This window comes from Sebastes umbrosus, chromosome 1, assembly GCF_015220745.1.
Source record: "Sebastes umbrosus isolate fSebUmb1 chromosome 1, fSebUmb1.pri, whole genome shotgun sequence".
Taxonomy (NCBI): domain Eukaryota; kingdom Metazoa; phylum Chordata; class Actinopteri; order Perciformes; family Sebastidae; genus Sebastes; species Sebastes umbrosus.
The window spans coordinates 17464842-17483770 of record NC_051269.1 but is presented as its reverse complement, the minus strand read 5'-3'; the positions used below and the strand labels follow the sequence as shown (position 1 = coordinate 17483770).

Sequence of the window (18929 nt, the reverse complement as noted above, 5' to 3'; positions counted from 1 at the left end):
TGCATTTGTCAATATAAGGATTTTATATACTATAAAATAGTAAAATTATGTAATTATAATGATGCAAGCATTTCATATGGGTGAGAAGTCTGAAGACTAAGCCAGAGGCAGGAACAACGTGTCACTGACTCAAGTCATAGAGAAGGAGGTCAGTGCGATCGCGGGCAGCGGAGACAGTAAAGGTAATCCTATTAGATGTAGATCTTGCATCGATGGATGTCTATTTGTGTTCTCGGACAATCCACAACTCAGAGTTATGGCATCAGATTAAGCATTTGTCATATTGTAATGAATTGTTTTGTTAAAACTGTCAAATGTCCTTACACTCTACCTAAAGGAGCATACTGTTTTGACATGTTTTGAATATAGTTATTGGCAGAAATGGAATATGATATAAATTAGTATGTTTTCTCTATAGTGTATAATCACCTGAAAATAAGTATTATGTTTTCGTTACCTTAATGAGCCGTTTATATCTACATATGGAGCGGGTCCTCTTCACAGAACCGGCTGCCATGTTTCTACAGTAGCCCAGAACGGACAAACCAAACACTGGCTCTAGAGAGGGCCATTCGCGTTTTCAAGTTTTCGCGTCGGCCACTTTAGTTCTCCTACACGCTTGGCACACGGGAGAAGTTTCAGTTGGTTGCAATCTACAAACCTCACCGCTAGATACCAGAAAAAAATCCGACACACTGCACCTTTAAAATAACGTATCTGAATCTCTGCTAGTGACCTTTATGCATTGTTTTGTAAATTCTGGACGAGCTGACACATATGTTGCATAATTATTGCAATTCGCTGAGAGGATTTAACGAACAGATTCATGAAATGATGAGTCAATAATCACCTTCAATATTGGGTAAAAAGGAACAAATATTTTGATCTAGTTTCTGCATTTGATGATGCAAAATTTGCTTTTTTCTATTAGCTAAAGAATTTGATTAATCGTTGATATATATGGCAATACTACAGGTAAAATAGAGTAGGTATTAAAGAAGGAAATGCTGCTGCATATGGACGTCACCACAGTAGTACTATAAATGGTTTGGGACGCTGGATTACTGACTGCCTTCAATCCCTCATGCGTGCTTTTGCAGATGCATTGCTCAGCAGATGAGCTCCATAAACTTGGACATCGCCTATCAAGATGCAACTTTATGTCAGATATGAAGTTGGTCCATGCTGTAGCTGCCTAGAGAGATGCTTTCCAGTTTTGAAGTCATGTCTGAATAGTGTATTGACCTCACTCTAATGATACTGTTTACTTCCCATGCTGACATTTGCATACAGAGCAGTTACCTCACATGTGGGTCAGAGATTATTTTCCTACATAATCATTCTTCTAAATGTCTTGATTCAGATTTAAACAACTGAAGTATTCTACATCACAAACTAAACACAAGGCAAAACAATGTCTCATGAATGCATTGCATCCCAACTCTAAACTCTGCATGGACAGTCCAACTGTAAATATTGAAATAAATAAATACATATTGTTGTATGACAAAAGCAAAACTGTTATTTGACTTTTATTAAAGTAACTTTTATCCCTTAGGGATCTTTCCAAATATCAATGCATGTCATCACACATGTAATCACATCATATTTGAAAGTCAATAATGAAAAAAATTAAATCCGCAAAACCACAACCCCACCCTTTTACCTTCTCTGCAGACATTGCGTGGCCTCTGACTTCAGCTCTACCGCTGCTTCACTTTAGAGGTTAGAATATAAAAAGCAGGGCTTCTCAGCAGAGGAGATAATGAAAGAGTGAGAAAGCCCTGTACTCACTGAGTCTCCATCAGCAGAAAGTTGTTAATAGGATTTATGTGTAAAGCCATCTGCTCTGTAGAGACACGTCAACGGGAGAAACCAACAAAGGCCCGGGAGGAGGGAGAAGACTTGTTTATCAAGCGTCCACTATCCCTAGACCAAAAGTCTCATGTTTGTGTCCGGGATACTCGTGCAAGCTTCAGCACAGCTGTCACAAGATTTTTATCCTTTTGTCTTTCCTTCACACCTACAGTATTTTACTGTACTGGATATTGATGGATATATTTTTTGAAATTTAAATAAAAAATGTACCTGAACTTGCAGCTGTGGGTCTGAAGCAGAATCCTCATCCTCTTGAATCCTGAGGCAAACACAATTAAAAACACATGTTAGTAGTGAACTGTAATGATATTAGAAACTTAGTCATTTTTCTTTCTCATTTATTACAATTGTGTCATTTTGGTGTCAACAAAATACTTAATGCACTTAAAAGGAATGCATTAATTTGCTATATATGATCTGAATCACTTACTTTTACATGTGTGATCTGGAGTAGGGCTGTCACTAACGATTAGTCTCATTATCGATTTACCTGTCAATTATTTTCTTGATTCATTGTTGGGTGTATAAAATGTAAAAGTAAAGCCAAAGTTGGCATTTTCATGTTGCTTGTTTTTTTTCGACCGACAGTCCAAAACCCAACAATATTTAGTTTAATACCACAGAAGACAAAGAAACCAGCAAATATTTACATTTTAAAAGCTGGAACCAGTGAATTTTGGGCAGAATTGCTTCAAAACTATTGATCAATTGCAATAAAAAGTTGCTGATTAATTTCCTAGGAACAAGTCAAGCTCTCCCGTGACACTTATTGGTTTAGCACCACTTGGCTAGTACCAGCGGAAAGTGGGTGTGGTAAAGCAGTAACCAGGCATCAGGTAGGAGTAATGGAAGGCATGAGGAGCACATCCAACACATGCAAAAGTCTGTGTTGTTGTGTGGTAATGTTGACATACCTGTCCTGTGTCCAGGCCTCTTTCACCATGTGATTGTGGAGGGGCATGGCTGATGTGTAAAGGTAAAGGTTTCATCCAGATTTTGGTCTTAATGAGCAAATGTGAGAAAGAGAGTGTACAGACAGATGGATATACAATGCATTTAAACTTGTATGTATTATAAAAACATGCATTAATACAATCTCTCACCAAGTATATTGTGGTTGTCAAGGCTGCAGTGTGACTGTCTCCATCCAGCTTGTGAATGCCCACATGGCTCCATACACGTCCTGTTGCCCTGCAGAGAAAGGTCACATGATCCGACTTCTAAGAGGCTTTTTAACAAAACAACAGCTTCCCCCCGTCGACTACTGCACAACCAGTAGGATGCCCGACCCTTCAACTGGGATTACTCTAATCAGCTACTCACCATCTGTGAGCATTTCTGCAGAGGTTCCCAAGAAAAACAGGAATATGGTTGGTGTGTGAATTCACCTCTAGCAGGGGAAAGTAAAACAGATAGTGTTTTAATTCAGGTGTGTATAACTAAACCAGGATAAATGTGCACAACAATGAAGAGCCTTGAAATTAGAGAGGGTGGTTTATGGCCAGAAGATTTCGTGTTTGGATTCTAGACAAGCTGGGAAGGTCCAGGTATAAAAGGTAGAAGGAGTGAAAAAGAAAGGTTCTCTGTAGTGGAGCAGCTCCGTGCCCTGTATTTGGGTGCAGCAGTGTGACTGTGAAGCAGGATGATGTTAAAAATATGACATGTGAACATGTGAATACAGTATATTACAATGAAGTGTGATTTCCTCAGTCAACCACCAGATGCTGCTGCACCCCAAGAGACAAAAAACAATGCAAGAAGCAGCAGTGAGACACCAGGGGGCACATGGAGGTACTGTAACTTACATATTTCAAAAAATGACTGGCAAAACCTCAACGGTAATGTTGACAAAAAGTTAAGAAAATACAAAAAGGTGGTTTTCTACAACTTCAAACCCTATCTCAGTCCGGTTACAGTCTCAGAGTATACAAGAGGAGATGGGAGGAGAGTAAGTAAACAGCTGAAGTAAACAATAGCACATGTGATAACAAATAAAGAAGGAAAAGTAATGTGTTTTTGTAGTTTTATAAGGCCAGGCCTTTTGTCTCTCCACATCACCGTGCTGCTCACGCTGTCCAGTCTGCTGACTGTTGAAAAGGGTCTAGACTAATGGCTTTGCTGGCATTTCTGCAAACGCTTGACAGTAACATGGCAGTTGGCAGGCGGCCTAAGGAAGGCCAGCGACCTCAAGGGAGCAGCGGAGAAGCCATCAAGATCTTAAAGAGACAGAAACCACAGTGCGTTTCTCACCATATACTCTGCGTTTCCAAACCCATTTTCATGTCAGTTGTGTTTTATTACTGCGCGCGAGATGGTAAACATTGCTGAAGCAACGAGAAGCAGCAGGAGTATACCAGAGAGGCTGTAAAACCAGCTCTTACTATACCAACAACTGTAACAACAAGCCTGAATGAAATGAAAACACATTAATCATAGTTATGGCGAAACGGGGACCATTCAGAGCAGTTGTACAAACACTAAGCCAGGAAGAATTATGTTGAATACATAAAAGGTATAGAGCTTCCAGTGGCAGTGACCTGTGTTTGAAAAGGGGCCCGTATGATGATGATATTTTAGTTCACCCGTGGGTTGAGTGCTGAACCAGCACGTTGTTGAGGACGTGAACCCGTTGGCACTGTAAAGCCGGGTGAATCATCAACTCAGAGAGGGCCCGTATCTCAGGAAGGACAAACAATGAAGACGAAACAGGAAAATCAGGGTTAAATGAGTCTATCCCCAATGGACGGATTGTTTGAGGAAGGTGGACGGGTACAAAAGAAGACAATGGCAGGAGGTGTTGTCAATTCATTATAAATGGAAAGATGCTATTCAGGGAAAAAACGGTCTCTTGGGTTGTAGATAATATGAAACTCACAATCTCACACTGTTGATTCAACAAGGTCACATCCTGAAAATGGAGAGACGAGGTTACTATTCTTAGATTATTAATGCTGGTGTGGAAAACAGTATAAATTTTGGGCTGAGGGTGGCGCTAGAGGAATGGCAATGTGGTTATATCGAATCAAAAGGGTTCAGACTCAGCTTGTCAGGCTCAGCTTTGAGAGCCATTTCACACCAAGCACAGATTTTCTTCTGAAAAATGTGCACGGAAAATTATAAAACACAGATTTTTTGGGTTCTTATGATCGCTTGCATTCGGACGGACCTCGATATCAGCGGATTTACGCCTGCGGAAATATATGTTTGACCGATGAAAACCTTTGTTCCAACTGAACAACCGTCGCTCTGCATAATAACTAGCCATGTGTTTCTGTTTGTTGCACGGATAATGAGTATTTTTGGGGCCTCGGAACAATGGCCGTTTGTTTTCGGGGTAACAGACTGACATTTTGGACTATTGGTGTTTCGGATTAACAATGGTCCGCCCCCTTCTCAACATCCAATAATGTACGACAAACTCTACTATCTCAACAATCAAATAAAGGACAAAAGGATAATATATGGGTTGAGATCGCCTAGCAGCTGGGATACGATGAAGATGCTAATGTAGCGGATATGCACCTGCTAACGTTATATGTCGGTCATGGAACGGGGCTATCCACAACAGCTACAGTTAGCATCACATTTGGGATTCGATTAGTTTGTGTATGGTTAACGTTAGCCAATTAGACATTCTCTGAGGGTGTTTTTGTTGTGTGAAGTGGACACGGGCAAACTTATTTGGCCTCATTGACGAAAATGGAAGAAGGCAACGCGGATAATTCACACCGGAATAGGTGCGCATAGTTGTCACAGAAAATTTGCACGTGGATTTTCCGTATTTTCGCACCGCACTGGTGAGAAACGGCTTTGACTTGTCAGACTTAGCTAAATTTTTCATTAGCGTTACTTTTTCCAAGTCAGCTAAGATATTGTTAATGATGTAAACAATTCTTTGCTAACATTAATTAATTAATCATTCAAATTGTGTTCACTTGTGGACAGATATTCAAAAGCGTTTTTCTTGTATATGTATGGGTTTTGATGGCGTAGTTACACATCAGCCACCACAGTGGACCCGAGTGCATCATCCCATATACTGCCACCCACTGGCCAAACTGTTGTAAGTGCAACACAAATTTCTCACAACCAAGATGTCTGACAGACAGCCAGAAACGCTGAGCAGCTCAGGAATATCTTGCCAAGGAGGAGTAAATTTGGTAGCATCAAGTAACAACCAAGGAGTAATACATTTGTTAAAATTATTGATTGAAGTATTGATTTTATGTTGGGAGAAAATTATGATTAATTATCTGTCCACTAAACTGGACATCATGCATCACTGGCTATATTTCAACTACATTAAATACTATTACTTTGACTTTATTGTTCTTGAAAACACTTCATAGAAGAGTGGAGAGGCTGAGGAGTCAGGAACCAGGTTTAACAATTTTTGCATTGCATTTTATTAGAATATATCAAAATATATATATATTTTTTTCATGCGGAATAAAAACTGACTGAGGTTGTCATAAAGTATGCATGAAAGGGTTTTAACATGTTGGAATACCAATGTTAGCATGTTAGCATGTGCAGTGGTACTCTTTTCTGTTAACCAAAATTAACCTCTACTAAGTTAAAGTCTGTGTAAAAGCAATGACTTTGACATGAAATAAATCCTCAGAAGCTGGTAACAGTATCTCAAATGTTTACTACGAAAAAAATGAAAAGTTACAAGATCCATTCGTCATTTTTGGACTCAACTCGGTCCCCAGACTAATTAAAATGTTAGACATATTATGATATTATACTACAGTAAATCACAACATTTGTTTTCATATTATTTTTTTCCAATGGCTCTTGTAGCATACATATAATTAGTTTATATGAGGTAATATGCATTTTAATGCCTAATGGATGTTCATTTGTTGACGTTTACGGTTACAACATGCCACGTCAGCTCATCTCAAAATACTGAGGCTGATGAGAATTTGGTCATTTGTTTTAGAGTAGAGGTACCCTGTCATAAACAAGTGGAAGAGTCAAGAGCAAAGTCTTCTGGGGACCATGAGTGTCTGAACCAAATTCCATGGCAACTGTCTCTGTCCAATATTTGACATGGCTAAAGAAAAAAATAAATTGTACAGGATTTCCTTAACATTTGCACCTTTAGGGTCTCAGAACTCTATTTGATACAGTTTTGTTAAGAGGCCTTTAACATTTTTTTTGTTTTGGGATAAAATTTGGTAAAAAACAAAACTTAACAATTTAAGTTTAAAAGAAAAATCTTTTTCCGTGAGGTATAGCTGGTCAAGTGAAATATCTCATCAAAACTGCACATGTAAGGAATTAAACGACCCTACTTCTACTTGTGAGTATGTGCAGAGTTCAGTCCCCCTGAAGGGTTCCCGGGTTTCCCGCTTCCTAAACTTGTATTAGCATTTTCTGCTGCTGTCTCAGGAGTTAAGATATCAAGTTTCTATTCCTCTCAACACAAAATTATCTCTTTATTTGCACACATGTGGTCTTCACTGGACCAAAAGGGTGGCTTGGTGAGAAGATAAAGAGACAACATTGAAACAAAAGTTCCCCGTGAAGGTTCGAGCTGCAGCGTGCCAAATCTAATAAAGAGCAAATTGAGAACATCCCTTCACTCACTCTGTTCCTTGTTAATAAAATCTTCTCAGCAACGTAATAGGGGATCATATTATGGCTGTACACATAGTACATTACTTGCCCTTATTGACCCATAAGAGATGAAAAAAAATTGGAGGGGAGGCCATTGAAATACACAATGAGTCAGCGGTGACGACGTTACTGCTGTATTGTAAGCTGGCTCTCAACTGGATGGTCCCAGTGGAGACACAGAGTCCTCAGACACTGGCGCCATAGAGACTATTAAGGCCAACTCAATCCTCAAAAGTACACTAACATAGATATGCACACAGATATGTGAGTGAATGCACATGTATGTGCACTGTCACGCATATGAACACGTGATATTAAAAGTGTGACTGATGAGCTGCGTAAGAGCATACTGGTAATCTGAGGACTTTTGTGACATATGGACCGTTATGGACGGATTACATATAATATTGTATCGAATAGTTGGATGAGCAGGTTTTCACATAATATTCAGTGTTTAAACCTTACAGTAGGTCATTTGATCTTTGCACCATTCCCACTGCGTAGAAAGCTGTGTGAAGGGTAACAGTAGTTTCAGCCCGGTCGCGTTAAGTGATGTATGAATGACACGGTTATTTGTAAGTCATTTTGCGTGCAATAAGAACAGCGTTCTTGCTTTTTGCGTGTCATTTGTATACATCATAGTCTGTATCGACTGCAATGTAAACGCATCTGTGTAAATATGCTACGCTCAGAGCTATAGTGACGTAGAATACAAAGTGAGTAAGACTGCTTAAGGCTGGCCCACACTAAAAGATTCAAATCTTAACAGCTGTTGAAAATGTGAGAGACCCCACACATAACGACATGTTATGTTAAATTTAACTGTTTTGCTCCTATAGTGTACCACACATACCACACACTAACAGATTCATTCATGAATAACAAGAGTCTCGACTAAAAAAAACGGAAATCTCGCGAAATATCCCACGATCAAATGTGACTTTAGTGTGAACAAACACGGCGGACGACGGGCAGGAAGAATTAGCGATGTTAGTTTTTGCACAACTTTGTACTGAAAATTCCCGACAGATGAATGGATGAAGTCATGGAGACACGTTAAATAAACACTCACGTTGTTGCCACAAATTATCACATTGGTCCTTCATTTCTGAGTCCATCTTACAACTACTTTATGCTTTGCGTTTTGCATTAGCTCATGCATTAGCCACGGCAGCAATGACGGCGGTTGTCCTTCCATTTCAGTCAGCTTGGTTCTCTATTGGCTATCGTTCTCTCCCACGTGACTGCGCCATCGGCTGTCCTCGGGGTTCCCCACACACAACAGGATATCGAATCATAATTATTGAACACGTTTAATATTTACGATTTGAAATCAGTGCGGCCAGGATGGACTACCGAGCTGATCGACGCTAACGTACCTCACACCACAGGAATATCTGAAAAGATAATCTTTAGAACCATCAAAAAATTGGGGTCTTGCTGACGATTGTTGGGAGGGGGGAATCGGCTTGATTCTGGTGTAGTGTGTACCCTGAATTATGATGGGTGGGAGAGGAGGTGGATGGGTCAAACAAACAGGACCGGTGTTCGTGTCCCAAAGTGTTGTTGTTGACGTGTTTTCCGTATCTCTGTTACGTTGTTTCTGTACGTATTTTACTTAGTTTACGTACTTATTTTAAGCCCAACCATGATTTTTTTAGTGAGGTTTCTAAACCTAAGTTGTTTTGTTGCCTAAACCTAACTGTGGCCATTAGCGTAGTTTTGTTGCATGGTGTAAAAATGATATGCGAAAAGAGGTGTACAAATGACACGTGAAAAAGGCTAAAATGCTTTTTCATGACATGTGGAATGTCCTTGTAATGTCATGCTATTTATACGCCTTCCCATGAGATCGGTTGGTAGTTTACAAACTTCACCCAACTTTCAGTCCAGCAGGAAAACAGAGAGGAAAGACTCATTTTTGTCATTTTTTTTTAAGCATGATTTCTATTTGTACTGTCATTATTTAACATTTGAGCACACTGGGATAAGAAAAACATATGTGTTATTTCACACAGATCTCCTTCATGCCTGCTCCTGGCAGTTCTCTGAGCACTGTGTCCTCCATACAGTATGACACCTGCACAGAGAGGCTTTACAATAAAGGAAGCACAACATAAGAGGGAGAGCTTACCCTTGGAATATGAGAATATAACACAAGGGAAGGTTAAATTACTGCGTGTTAGTGAAACCATTGGTTGTGTGCACATAAACCTACTTCCTACCATTGAGTGCATTATTCTTTTCAGTGTCAATGTTGCAGGGGAGGAAAAAAAAAAGCACATTTGGAGCGCTGCTATAAAGTGTTGAGAAGGAAGCGACGTGGAAGGTTAGATAAGAATCCCTGAGCCACGAATGAAGGCGAAGCAGCCAGAACCTTGTGTGAACTGTAACACAAGCAGCGCTGAGCCTCGTGAGAGCTTGACACACATCTGAAATGGAGGACTAAGTATCCAGGAAACAGTGCTGAAGCTTGCATTTCCTATTCTCTGGGTGTCAGTGATAGAAATCACGGCGATATTCAGACTGCCGTGGATCCCTAACAGACGAACAGATGCCTTAACGACTGAGCTGGCACGAGGTGGCATTACCCTGAGAGCAGAGAGTAAAAGTCCTGGGAGCGGTCACTGCCCCGAGTCCCCGAGAGAGAGAAAGAGAGAGAGAGAGTACAAAGAGCCAGAGCTCCCCTTCGCAGACTTGTCCCCTCCGTTCTTCTGAAAAAGGCAGTGCTCTTTTGAAATGGTGCCAATAGAGGCTGACCCAAATCCTCGCAGCTGAAACTTTTACAAGCTCAGTGTTTGCGAGCAGGAAGAGAAAGACAGAGCTGAGATTAGTTTGCAGCCCCTCTGCCTTTCCTCTCCTCTTCTTCGAGCTGCCTGAGGTGTCAGCACAATGATTCACGCTTGCTTTGTTTCATTTAAAAAACTACAAATTCTTCGAGAATATGTACAGAAAATGTTCTGGAAAGAGGACTGCATGTGGAGAGAAAGGATTTAAAGTATATGCATGGACATAATTGCTTAAAAAAAGAAGAGTCAGTGACGTCACACAGGAAGCTGTCTTGGATATTGCCTGAGGAAAGATACTAATGAGTGTCTGTAGCGTGGACACATTCGAAAATTAAAGTGCTGTGCTCTATCCAGGACTCGCACGTTGGATTATTTTAGTGTTTTTCCAAGCAAAAACATTATCTTTGGATTCGCTTGCACCCAGAGATTGGACCCTTTCCTTGCCCTTATTTTCACTTCAGAGCTCCATGACACAGTTTGTTACTTGAGGATGTGTTGTGGTAAACATCCCAGACCACTCGTTTGCTCTGTTGTGTTGACAGTAAACATTTGTTTCCTCTCGCTGCTGCAGTCAAATTTAATCAAAACCTCAGTCGACTGTGCAAAAAAAAACCCAGACTGAAAACACAGGCAGGTGCAGAACAACTAAAGACGTCCGAAAATGGGAACTATGAGGCATGTACTACCTGGGACTGATGCCAACTGCTGACAAAAGGCTTTACTGCACGGTGCAAGGAGCCTTCAACTCATTTGCCTCTGAAATGCTTCAGGAATCGCTGGTGCTGAAGTGTTTGGCCAACTGTAGATAAACTTGTCAGACCCTTTGGCTTTGTTACGAGACAGCATGTAAGTACTCACTTCTGATTTCTTTACCCGAGATTATTTCTCTCTCTGTCTGTTCCCCCCCCCCCCCCCCCCCCCCCCTCCACTCCCAGCCTCTAATCCCGCTGTCAAGAGAGATGTCTATTTGATGACACATAATCTACAGTTCATGTGACTGATCCCCTTTATGTGGCGAGTTAAACTCTGTCAACTCTGTGACTTCACCTCAAGAGCTCTACTCTTCTACTCTATACTCTACTTCTATGCACCTTCCGGGTGGATTTCGTATCTTTCGTAAGCAGCACCGTGTAAGCACAATTTTGTGACTTCATGATTTCTTTTCCTGCCTCCCTTTCTCCTCGCCGTCTCTCCCCTCTTGGCAGCAGGGCAAAAGTGGGCAGGGAGAGAGGAGGGCATGGCCCAGAAACTGCTCTCAAGCCCCAGCCCCTGTTCAAGTGGGGTTGCTCGCTGGTACACTACTCAGCCTTTCCCTCGTCCTACAGGCTAAAGAGAGGGATGTGGAAATGCATTCTTGTCTCCTTTCTAACCCGCCTTTTTTTTTTTTTTTCGCCGCCACCATGGCCTAATTCTCTGCGGGTGAACACTCGCCTGACCTGTACAAAAAAAACTCCAGGTATTTCTCATTTTTGATTCTGTTTCGGCCTTGATATTCCTCTTTGTACTCAAGTCTCCCTTTATTCGTTTCTTTTTACACTTTCACACTTTCTTTTACTATCACCTTCCACACTGTACACGTGTCTGCTTTTGCTTGCACCGAACACAATGCCTAAACCTTCACCGCTTCTGTTTCGATCGAGACGCACCGGGATTTAGTTTTAAAATAATGTTGTTTATTGGGTTGAATTATTATGCATTAAGAAATAATGGCCAAAGCTTGTATATGGTTACTGTAATGAGCCGTCTGTTTACATAGCACTGTACGATAAAACACGTGCACTGAATAAAAAGACATTTTAGTGGTTGCATAACTGCCTCTTAAAGTACAAGACTAGTAAAAAGCAACATTTAAGTATAATTTACTGCAAGTCGGAGCTGAGAGACACTACAACTCCAGTGGCTCGAACAAACAAATCCCCCCTCCCACCCCCATCAAAAGTGATAATTAGCTCTAAGTTTCAAACAGGAAATTCGGAGAGATGAAAGGCATTTTTATTAAACATTTTGGTTTTGTGTTGCAGGGTTGCTACGAAGGTGCGAGAAATCCGCACCAGATGCAACACAACGTTTCTTTCAGCCGAACTGTGGCTACTGTTAAACCACAAAATTAAAAAGTATACCACATGAGTGGAATAAGCAACTTGAAAAATATGTGGTTTGTATATCATACAGGCAAATCGTGTCATTTCGTGACGTACTCTTGAACACTGCGGTTTGATAGACCTCTTCACAAACCAGTATGAACCAGATCCCTCTGTTGCAAGCATTGTTCTATACATGAAGGGGCTTGCGTTGTAAGATTACAGGGTCTCGGTTTTCGATCAAACCTTTTTTCGGTTTGTTTTTTAACCACGAGAAGCACCAAAGCTACAAAAGCATTATAAAAATTAGGTACAATAGCTATAAAAATATTTTTTTTTTACTTTACAGATTACACTCCTAACCAGACTTATTGTGAAATGCCTGTGTAAAACATTTTGGCACATGCTACTTGGTGTGCAGCTGTGTGTGGTTTTGTTTGCATAGAGTCGAGTCAGCGTTTGTGTTTGAGTGTGCGAGAATGACAGGTTATGGCATACTGTACTGTACACAAAGGGTGAATGAAGGAAAAAAAAGGAGGAGGGCGCAGCGAGAACGGGCAGCAAGAGAGAAAATGAACTTATTTCCTCCTCCCACCCCCACCCCCCTCTGTTCTCCTCAGATGAACTTGCTTGATGACATGTTGTTTGGAAAGCCATATCCTCCTCTATTTGCGTTTCTCTCCTCGGCTCGGTTAGAGTGACTCTGTGGTTACCAGGATCAAAGTCTCTTTTTTTTTGTGGCTGTTGCTTTTATCAGGTCATACTGCATACACACATTCAGCTTTTCCTGTTTGTTAGCAAAACAGAGTCATGGGTTATAAGCAGCATTTGATCTGATTCTTTTTACCAAGGACGTTTTACATAAACTACCACTTATAACCATTCTAGTTTGAGAGATCCATTTCGAGAATCACATCTGCAAAGTCCAGATGTTCTACCAGTGTCCTTGCATTTTGTTTTAATGTGTGGATTATTGGATTGGCAGGTTTCCCCGTGACAAGATAGAGCCACGTATGACAACAGCTCACTGAACAAACTTTCGAGATTGTTTAAACTTTCAGGCACTTATTGTATCGACATCAAGCTGCGAACTTTGACAACAACAAACCATAAAAAGTACTTGCAAAGACTTTTTTTCACCCTGGTCTCTTGAAAGTAGTATTGTGTGTATAGTAAAGCTCCATCTGTCGTACTTCATAGATATGACACACAAGCCGAGAGCCAGGAAACGTCCACAGCTGGTAACAAAACGTGCACCACAAACAGCAGTCTTCCAGCCTCGTCACTCTAATAAAACACCATCCAATAAACAAACCCACAATAATAAAGCACTTAAAATCACTTCACTTAACATGAAAATATTTAAAAAGTAGAAAGTGTCATTGCCCTTCTGATACATTGTATTTTGATCAGAATACAATGAAGTAAGTTATTAACATAATTATCATAATTAACAGTTATATTAGTAGCAATTTAGATATCATGATGCTGAATGTATTAAAAAGTAAACGGTCAGACACAGCACAACTACTGGCTATAAACACTCACAGTCAAGTAGCATTTTCAATAGACGTGGGTTTTAGCTAAAATTGGTTTGGTGCACTGGTTTCTGTGGTAATATGTCCAATAATACAAGCTGTGTCATAAATGTAAATTTTGAATTTGAAAAGCAATTTAGTATTATTTTTAATCAACCTACATGACACTCGTTCCAAGTAAAAAGTGTTTCTAATGTAGTAAATACCCCCCACCTTTGGTGTAGGGGTATTTTATGTTTGTACTAGGGGTGTCGCGATATAACCGGTACTGACGATAACCGGGATATTTAAAAAATTAAATAGTGATATCATGTTAATAATACACAAATGATTATAGAGTGTTTGTACAGTTATGGTTACAGACTCTCTCTCCTTCTTCCTACACTTTTAATTTGAGTATAAAGGCCTTTTCATACCAGGGGCGTGACGAATAAACGACACGAAAATGCGAAATACTCGCCTGCGAACATTATTATGTCTAGGGCTTTTATTGTGAAAAGTAAGAGTGGATCTCATCTGTGCTGCATTTGAAAGAATGAAAGTTAACAAAACTCAAAAAATTCAAACTTGTTCCGAAAAAAAGTACTTCACTATTATGCCGTATAATATTCATGAAGAAAATGAAAGTACTCGTGACAAAAACAACAGTTTAGAAAAAATGAATTGACGTGCAAATCAATCACATGAAAAAAAAAAAAAGCCCCCGGTGGGTAAAGGCCTTAAATCATTTGTTAAAAAGAGACAAAACGCACAATAAACAAAGTTAAAGATGAATTTGACTGATAGCATTATTATTATTATTATTATTTTTTTTATAAATATTACTATAATATCGTTATCGTGAATTATTTTTCACAAGCAAAAAATGGTTGTGGGCCACTGGTGAAGACTAGAGACAACAACAGAAATAACATTGGAGGTGTGACAATATTTTCCGGAATTACAAATGGGTTTTAGTTATACGTTTTTGGTCTTTAAAATACAAACCACAAACTCCTTAAATGTACAGTTTTAAAAGTGTTCACCTAATACTTTAAAAGAAAATATAGTTTGGGAAAAGAAATGCTGCAAAAAGAGAACAGAGAGTGAACTGGAATACGTCAAAAATAAAGAAGGAACTTTAAACAGACTTAAAATGACTTTGTGGGGGCTGCGTGTGGTATAATTGTAAATTCCCTGCAATACCTGATACCTCCAAAAAATTTTAAAAAATTGAAATTGAAATTAGCAAACACTAACTTATTCATCAGTTGAAACATGTAACGGTCCATGAGGATAACAGGTAACAGGTTTCACAGTCAGATACTGCACCAAAAAAATCCTCCTTTAAAATGTTTCTACAAATGTCAATGTCAATCAGTGTATAGGCAGAATGGAAAGAACTACTCCTCTAGGTTCAATTTGCAAATACTTTCTGTAAGAAAATATAGAGTATAGTTCAGTTATTTGATGCTCCGTTGAAACTACAATTAATTTGGTAATTATGTTCTAAATAAAGACGTCAAAACAGACGTTGGCCTGCTAGATGGATATAAACTCCTGCTGAGCGGAGTTTATTAAAAAGGAAGCATCAACTGAAACCTCAGGCTCATACAAACATAACCACTTGTCCAACATATGGACAAAGTCTGCTTATGGAACAATGGACCTTTCTTTAGACGTGTGAACACCTAGCTCACATCGCACTGAGCATCTGGCAGCAAGCTATGCCACCGTACCTTATTGTGTGGTATCATAGCCCCTATTCTGACATGGCATCCTCTCATTGCTTGGCTGCCAATACTCTCCTCCCCCCTCAGCGGTGGGTTCTGCAATGCTGCGTCCACGACATCACCCCCTTTTTGTCTCATTGAGATTCAGCTTGGCACGCAGACAATGCCCATTTCTTGGCACAAAAAATTGGAGAGAGCCGCACAAGGGAACCGACCTCAGTCTTTTCCCTCACAGTCGACCCCCGTATTCCGCCGATCATCATGGACCAACGGCAACTTGTAAGGGGTATTTTTTTGTGTCTTCATCCACTAAATTCTCAGTTTGTTCGGCACCTGGGCATCTGACGACATGGATATCTTTAATAAGTTGAACGTTTACCACTAAGACGAGTTGCTCTCTGATTGGCACGTTGATTGTTCTGAGTGAGTCTTACATGAAGGTCATGGATTGATAACACTATTTCTTCGTTATACTCTGCAACAAAGCAGCCATTTTCTTATCATCAGCAGCCTGCAGATATACTGGGAAAGTCAAGCCATCACTTCCTGGTGTAAAAAAAATAAAAAGCATTTGTTGTAGTTCTACCCAGCCACCCAAATGGACTCGTAATGGAGGTACCAGTTAGTGTTTACTTCTAACACAGCTTTTGTTACAAATGCACAATCATGAACAGGATATTTGGAAACAATCAAGGTAAGAATGAAGAAAGTGTACCTACTCAGGCTGTTTGTAACTATACCTAATTTGTATATATACACAAAATCAATCTGTAGGTAATCCATGTAATTGTGAACCAGGAAGTATAAAGAGTGAAAAATGCAGCGTAGGGACAAGGTTGGGGTGTATGGGAGGGGGTCAAAAAACAACGCACTTTTGCCCAGGAGACCGGTGTTCGTACCCCGTGTGAAACCAGAAGTCAACGTTGATTGATTTGTCACGTAACTTCTGTACTTAAGTTACGTCACTTCCGGTGTTATTTTACCCCAAACCACGATCTTTTCCTAAACCTAACCAAGTTGTTTCCTGTGAAGCCGGAAGATTATTTTTGAAGAGACTGGAGCGGAAATTGACACGTGCGTCACGTGTTGCCACACATTCGTAGCAAAATGCACGAAAAATAGGGAATAACTTTTCATAAGATACCAACTGTTGTATGAGGATATGATGACCTGTTTGCGTGTTTCACTGGCCTGTGTTTGATGTATTCCGCTTAGGAATCACAACTTCTGCCTAAAGTTACGGTAGCGCTTTAGCAATCTTTAAATCTACTGAGGTAGAAGAACGGATGCTTGAATCCGACTGTTGATAATTTAATGAAACGTGTGTGTGTGTTAACTAGTCTAATAATTATTTTCATGGGTTTAATTACTTTAGATGAATAAACAGTTATCAATCCTAACAAAGAAATTATTCTGGAAGTTATCAAAGTTTCATCAGAGAACCACACAGTCCATTACCACAACACATTTTGTTTATAGTCTGTACAACTTTTCATGTGTTAAAAAGTTGAATCCACGCCCGCTTTCACTCCATCCCCTCCAGCCAGTTAGAAGAGTTTGATACCATTTACCGTCTAATTAATTCAACATCTCAATTAAGGCCTCCCACTCTCTGATGCCCTTGTGCCTTTTAATTCTGCCCCAATGAGCATGCCCTGGCACCACAGCCGCACAGACTGCCAAAACATTTCAATCACTGTCGGCATTAATTAGGCCAAAGAGGAATTCAGAATGTTAATGAACTGCCCAGCCGCTTTTCAGCGACCATGGTTCACATGCTAATTTATGCAAAGCGTCCCAGCCTTTGCATGGGTTGACCATCGTCGTCTACCATAACAGTGTCTGGGCTCAGTCAGCTCAGCCAAAGTAAGGCTCTGTTGGGGCCCAGACGGCTCTGCCCAGCTTGTGTCCCAGACTCTAGCTGGCACAGTAAACAGACTCCTTTTTCAATGGACTTGAAGTGGCTTTCACGTTGAGCAAAAAGGGCAATATTCTGAAGTCAAACCTTCAGTTCCTCTATTAAAACGCCTCGAGCAAAAACAAAAAATCATGAGCAGGATTACTTGGCACGCATTTGTGAATCAGCAACAATCAACTCTCTGAAATAAGTTATGAACAAGCAATAGCTTAAGCCAGTTTACCCTTTACCATTATTCGGGGTAAAATAAACAGTCTATATTATGGATAGGGATTGGGAGGGGGAGGTAGAAGTTAACAGGTTGCACCACAGATGTTGGGTACGGGTGCCAAACGACTCCCTAAGATGGCCGAGGTACTGCCATTTTCCGTCTATCTCCCTTTGCTTTCTGGTTGTAAACAGAAGGGACTGAACTGGGGGAAATCATGCTTAAACTGAGCTATTTTTTAAGTGGAGCTAAAAAGCCAAGTTACAGAGAAAAATAGGTATTAATTCTTGGCACAGCTGCCCTCTATTATAAGCCGATTTCCATTAAAGTAAGCTCTCTGTGGTGACAGAAGTGTATTTTGTCTTTAATGTGCAGGTCATTAAGAAAGTGGCATTTCTTTTGCACATTTCCAGCACACGCTGATGTGAAGTGTATCCGTCACCTGTCACTCTTAAACAGGGGGTGTCATTTGAATAATGCATCTTTAACAGTGTGTTTGTGTGCATGTTTTTAAAAGTATTTTTGATGTAAAGCTTACTACAAGCAAAATTACAATAAATGTCAAAATGTTTTAACAGTCAGGAAATTATTTGAGAGATTACTTTAGGTTTTATGTGAAGCTACTAAACACAATTCAAAATGGACGAAATTGGCCTCGACTACAAGATATGTTTTGATCGTTGTTTGCCCCAAGTGGATCTAAAAACTCATTTAATCTCTCTTTTATTTTTGTCTCACAGTTCGACCGACAAGTTTCCACTGATACCTGCAAAAGTATCTGTCCTTAGGGCTGAGGTAGTAGATTGAATAGTTGTGGGGTTTGTGTCCTCCCTCTGAGATAACTATGCAATCTACTGTCTTTCCTAAGGAGACAGGTTGATCTGCTATGAAGCCAAAGTCCGTTTGCACGTGGGAGGCCCTGTGGATGAAGGAACTTTAACGGACACATGGAGTAATGTAGATTTAAGAGATAACTTGTCCCTCACCTCTGAGGAGAAAACTGAAGACACAACAAAGACGTTATATATTTACCAGACCCAATGATGGAACTGGTCTATTACAACAACAACATGTACTGAAGTTGGCACTTACTGAGTAAAGTCTTGTTTTTAAGGAGATTTATTGGTGCCCAAAGTTGAGCCTAGCAAGGTGAGGTAGTAGGTTGTATAGTTTGTGG

The 18929-nt window shown here is 40.1% G+C and overlaps 1 protein-coding gene and 1 long non-coding RNA gene across 8 annotated transcripts in view; one reads left to right on the top strand and one right to left on the bottom strand.

The window, feature by feature from the left end:
- The window catches only part of LOC119495218 (tubby-related protein 1-like), a 41028-nt gene that overhangs the window by 13263 nt on the left and 8836 nt on the right, over positions 1-18929 (bottom strand). For 4 of the 7 annotated variants that reach the window (XR_005208410.1, XM_037781523.1, XM_037781491.1 and 1 more), the window contains exons 2-4: positions 2982-3069; positions 2793-2879; positions 2089-2137 (exon numbers count right to left, since the gene is read on the bottom strand). Coding sequence is in view for 6 of the 7 variants with exons in the window: in XM_037781523.1 (XP_037637451.1) it covers positions 2089-2137; positions 2793-2839 (96 nt within the window). In the remaining variant the exon portion in view is untranslated. Of the gene's footprint in view, positions 1-1666; positions 1996-2088; positions 2138-2792; positions 2880-2981; positions 3070-3201; positions 3239-18929 lie in introns of those variants that run through there. The other 3 variants (XM_037781502.1, XM_037781532.1, XM_037781517.1) reach the window with 3 other exon arrangements.
- On the top strand, positions 10332-14684 carry LOC119495258. Its single transcript, XR_005208418.1, has 2 exons — positions 10332-11751; positions 12317-14684. It is a non-coding gene; the product is annotated as an uncharacterized LOC119495258 (long non-coding RNA).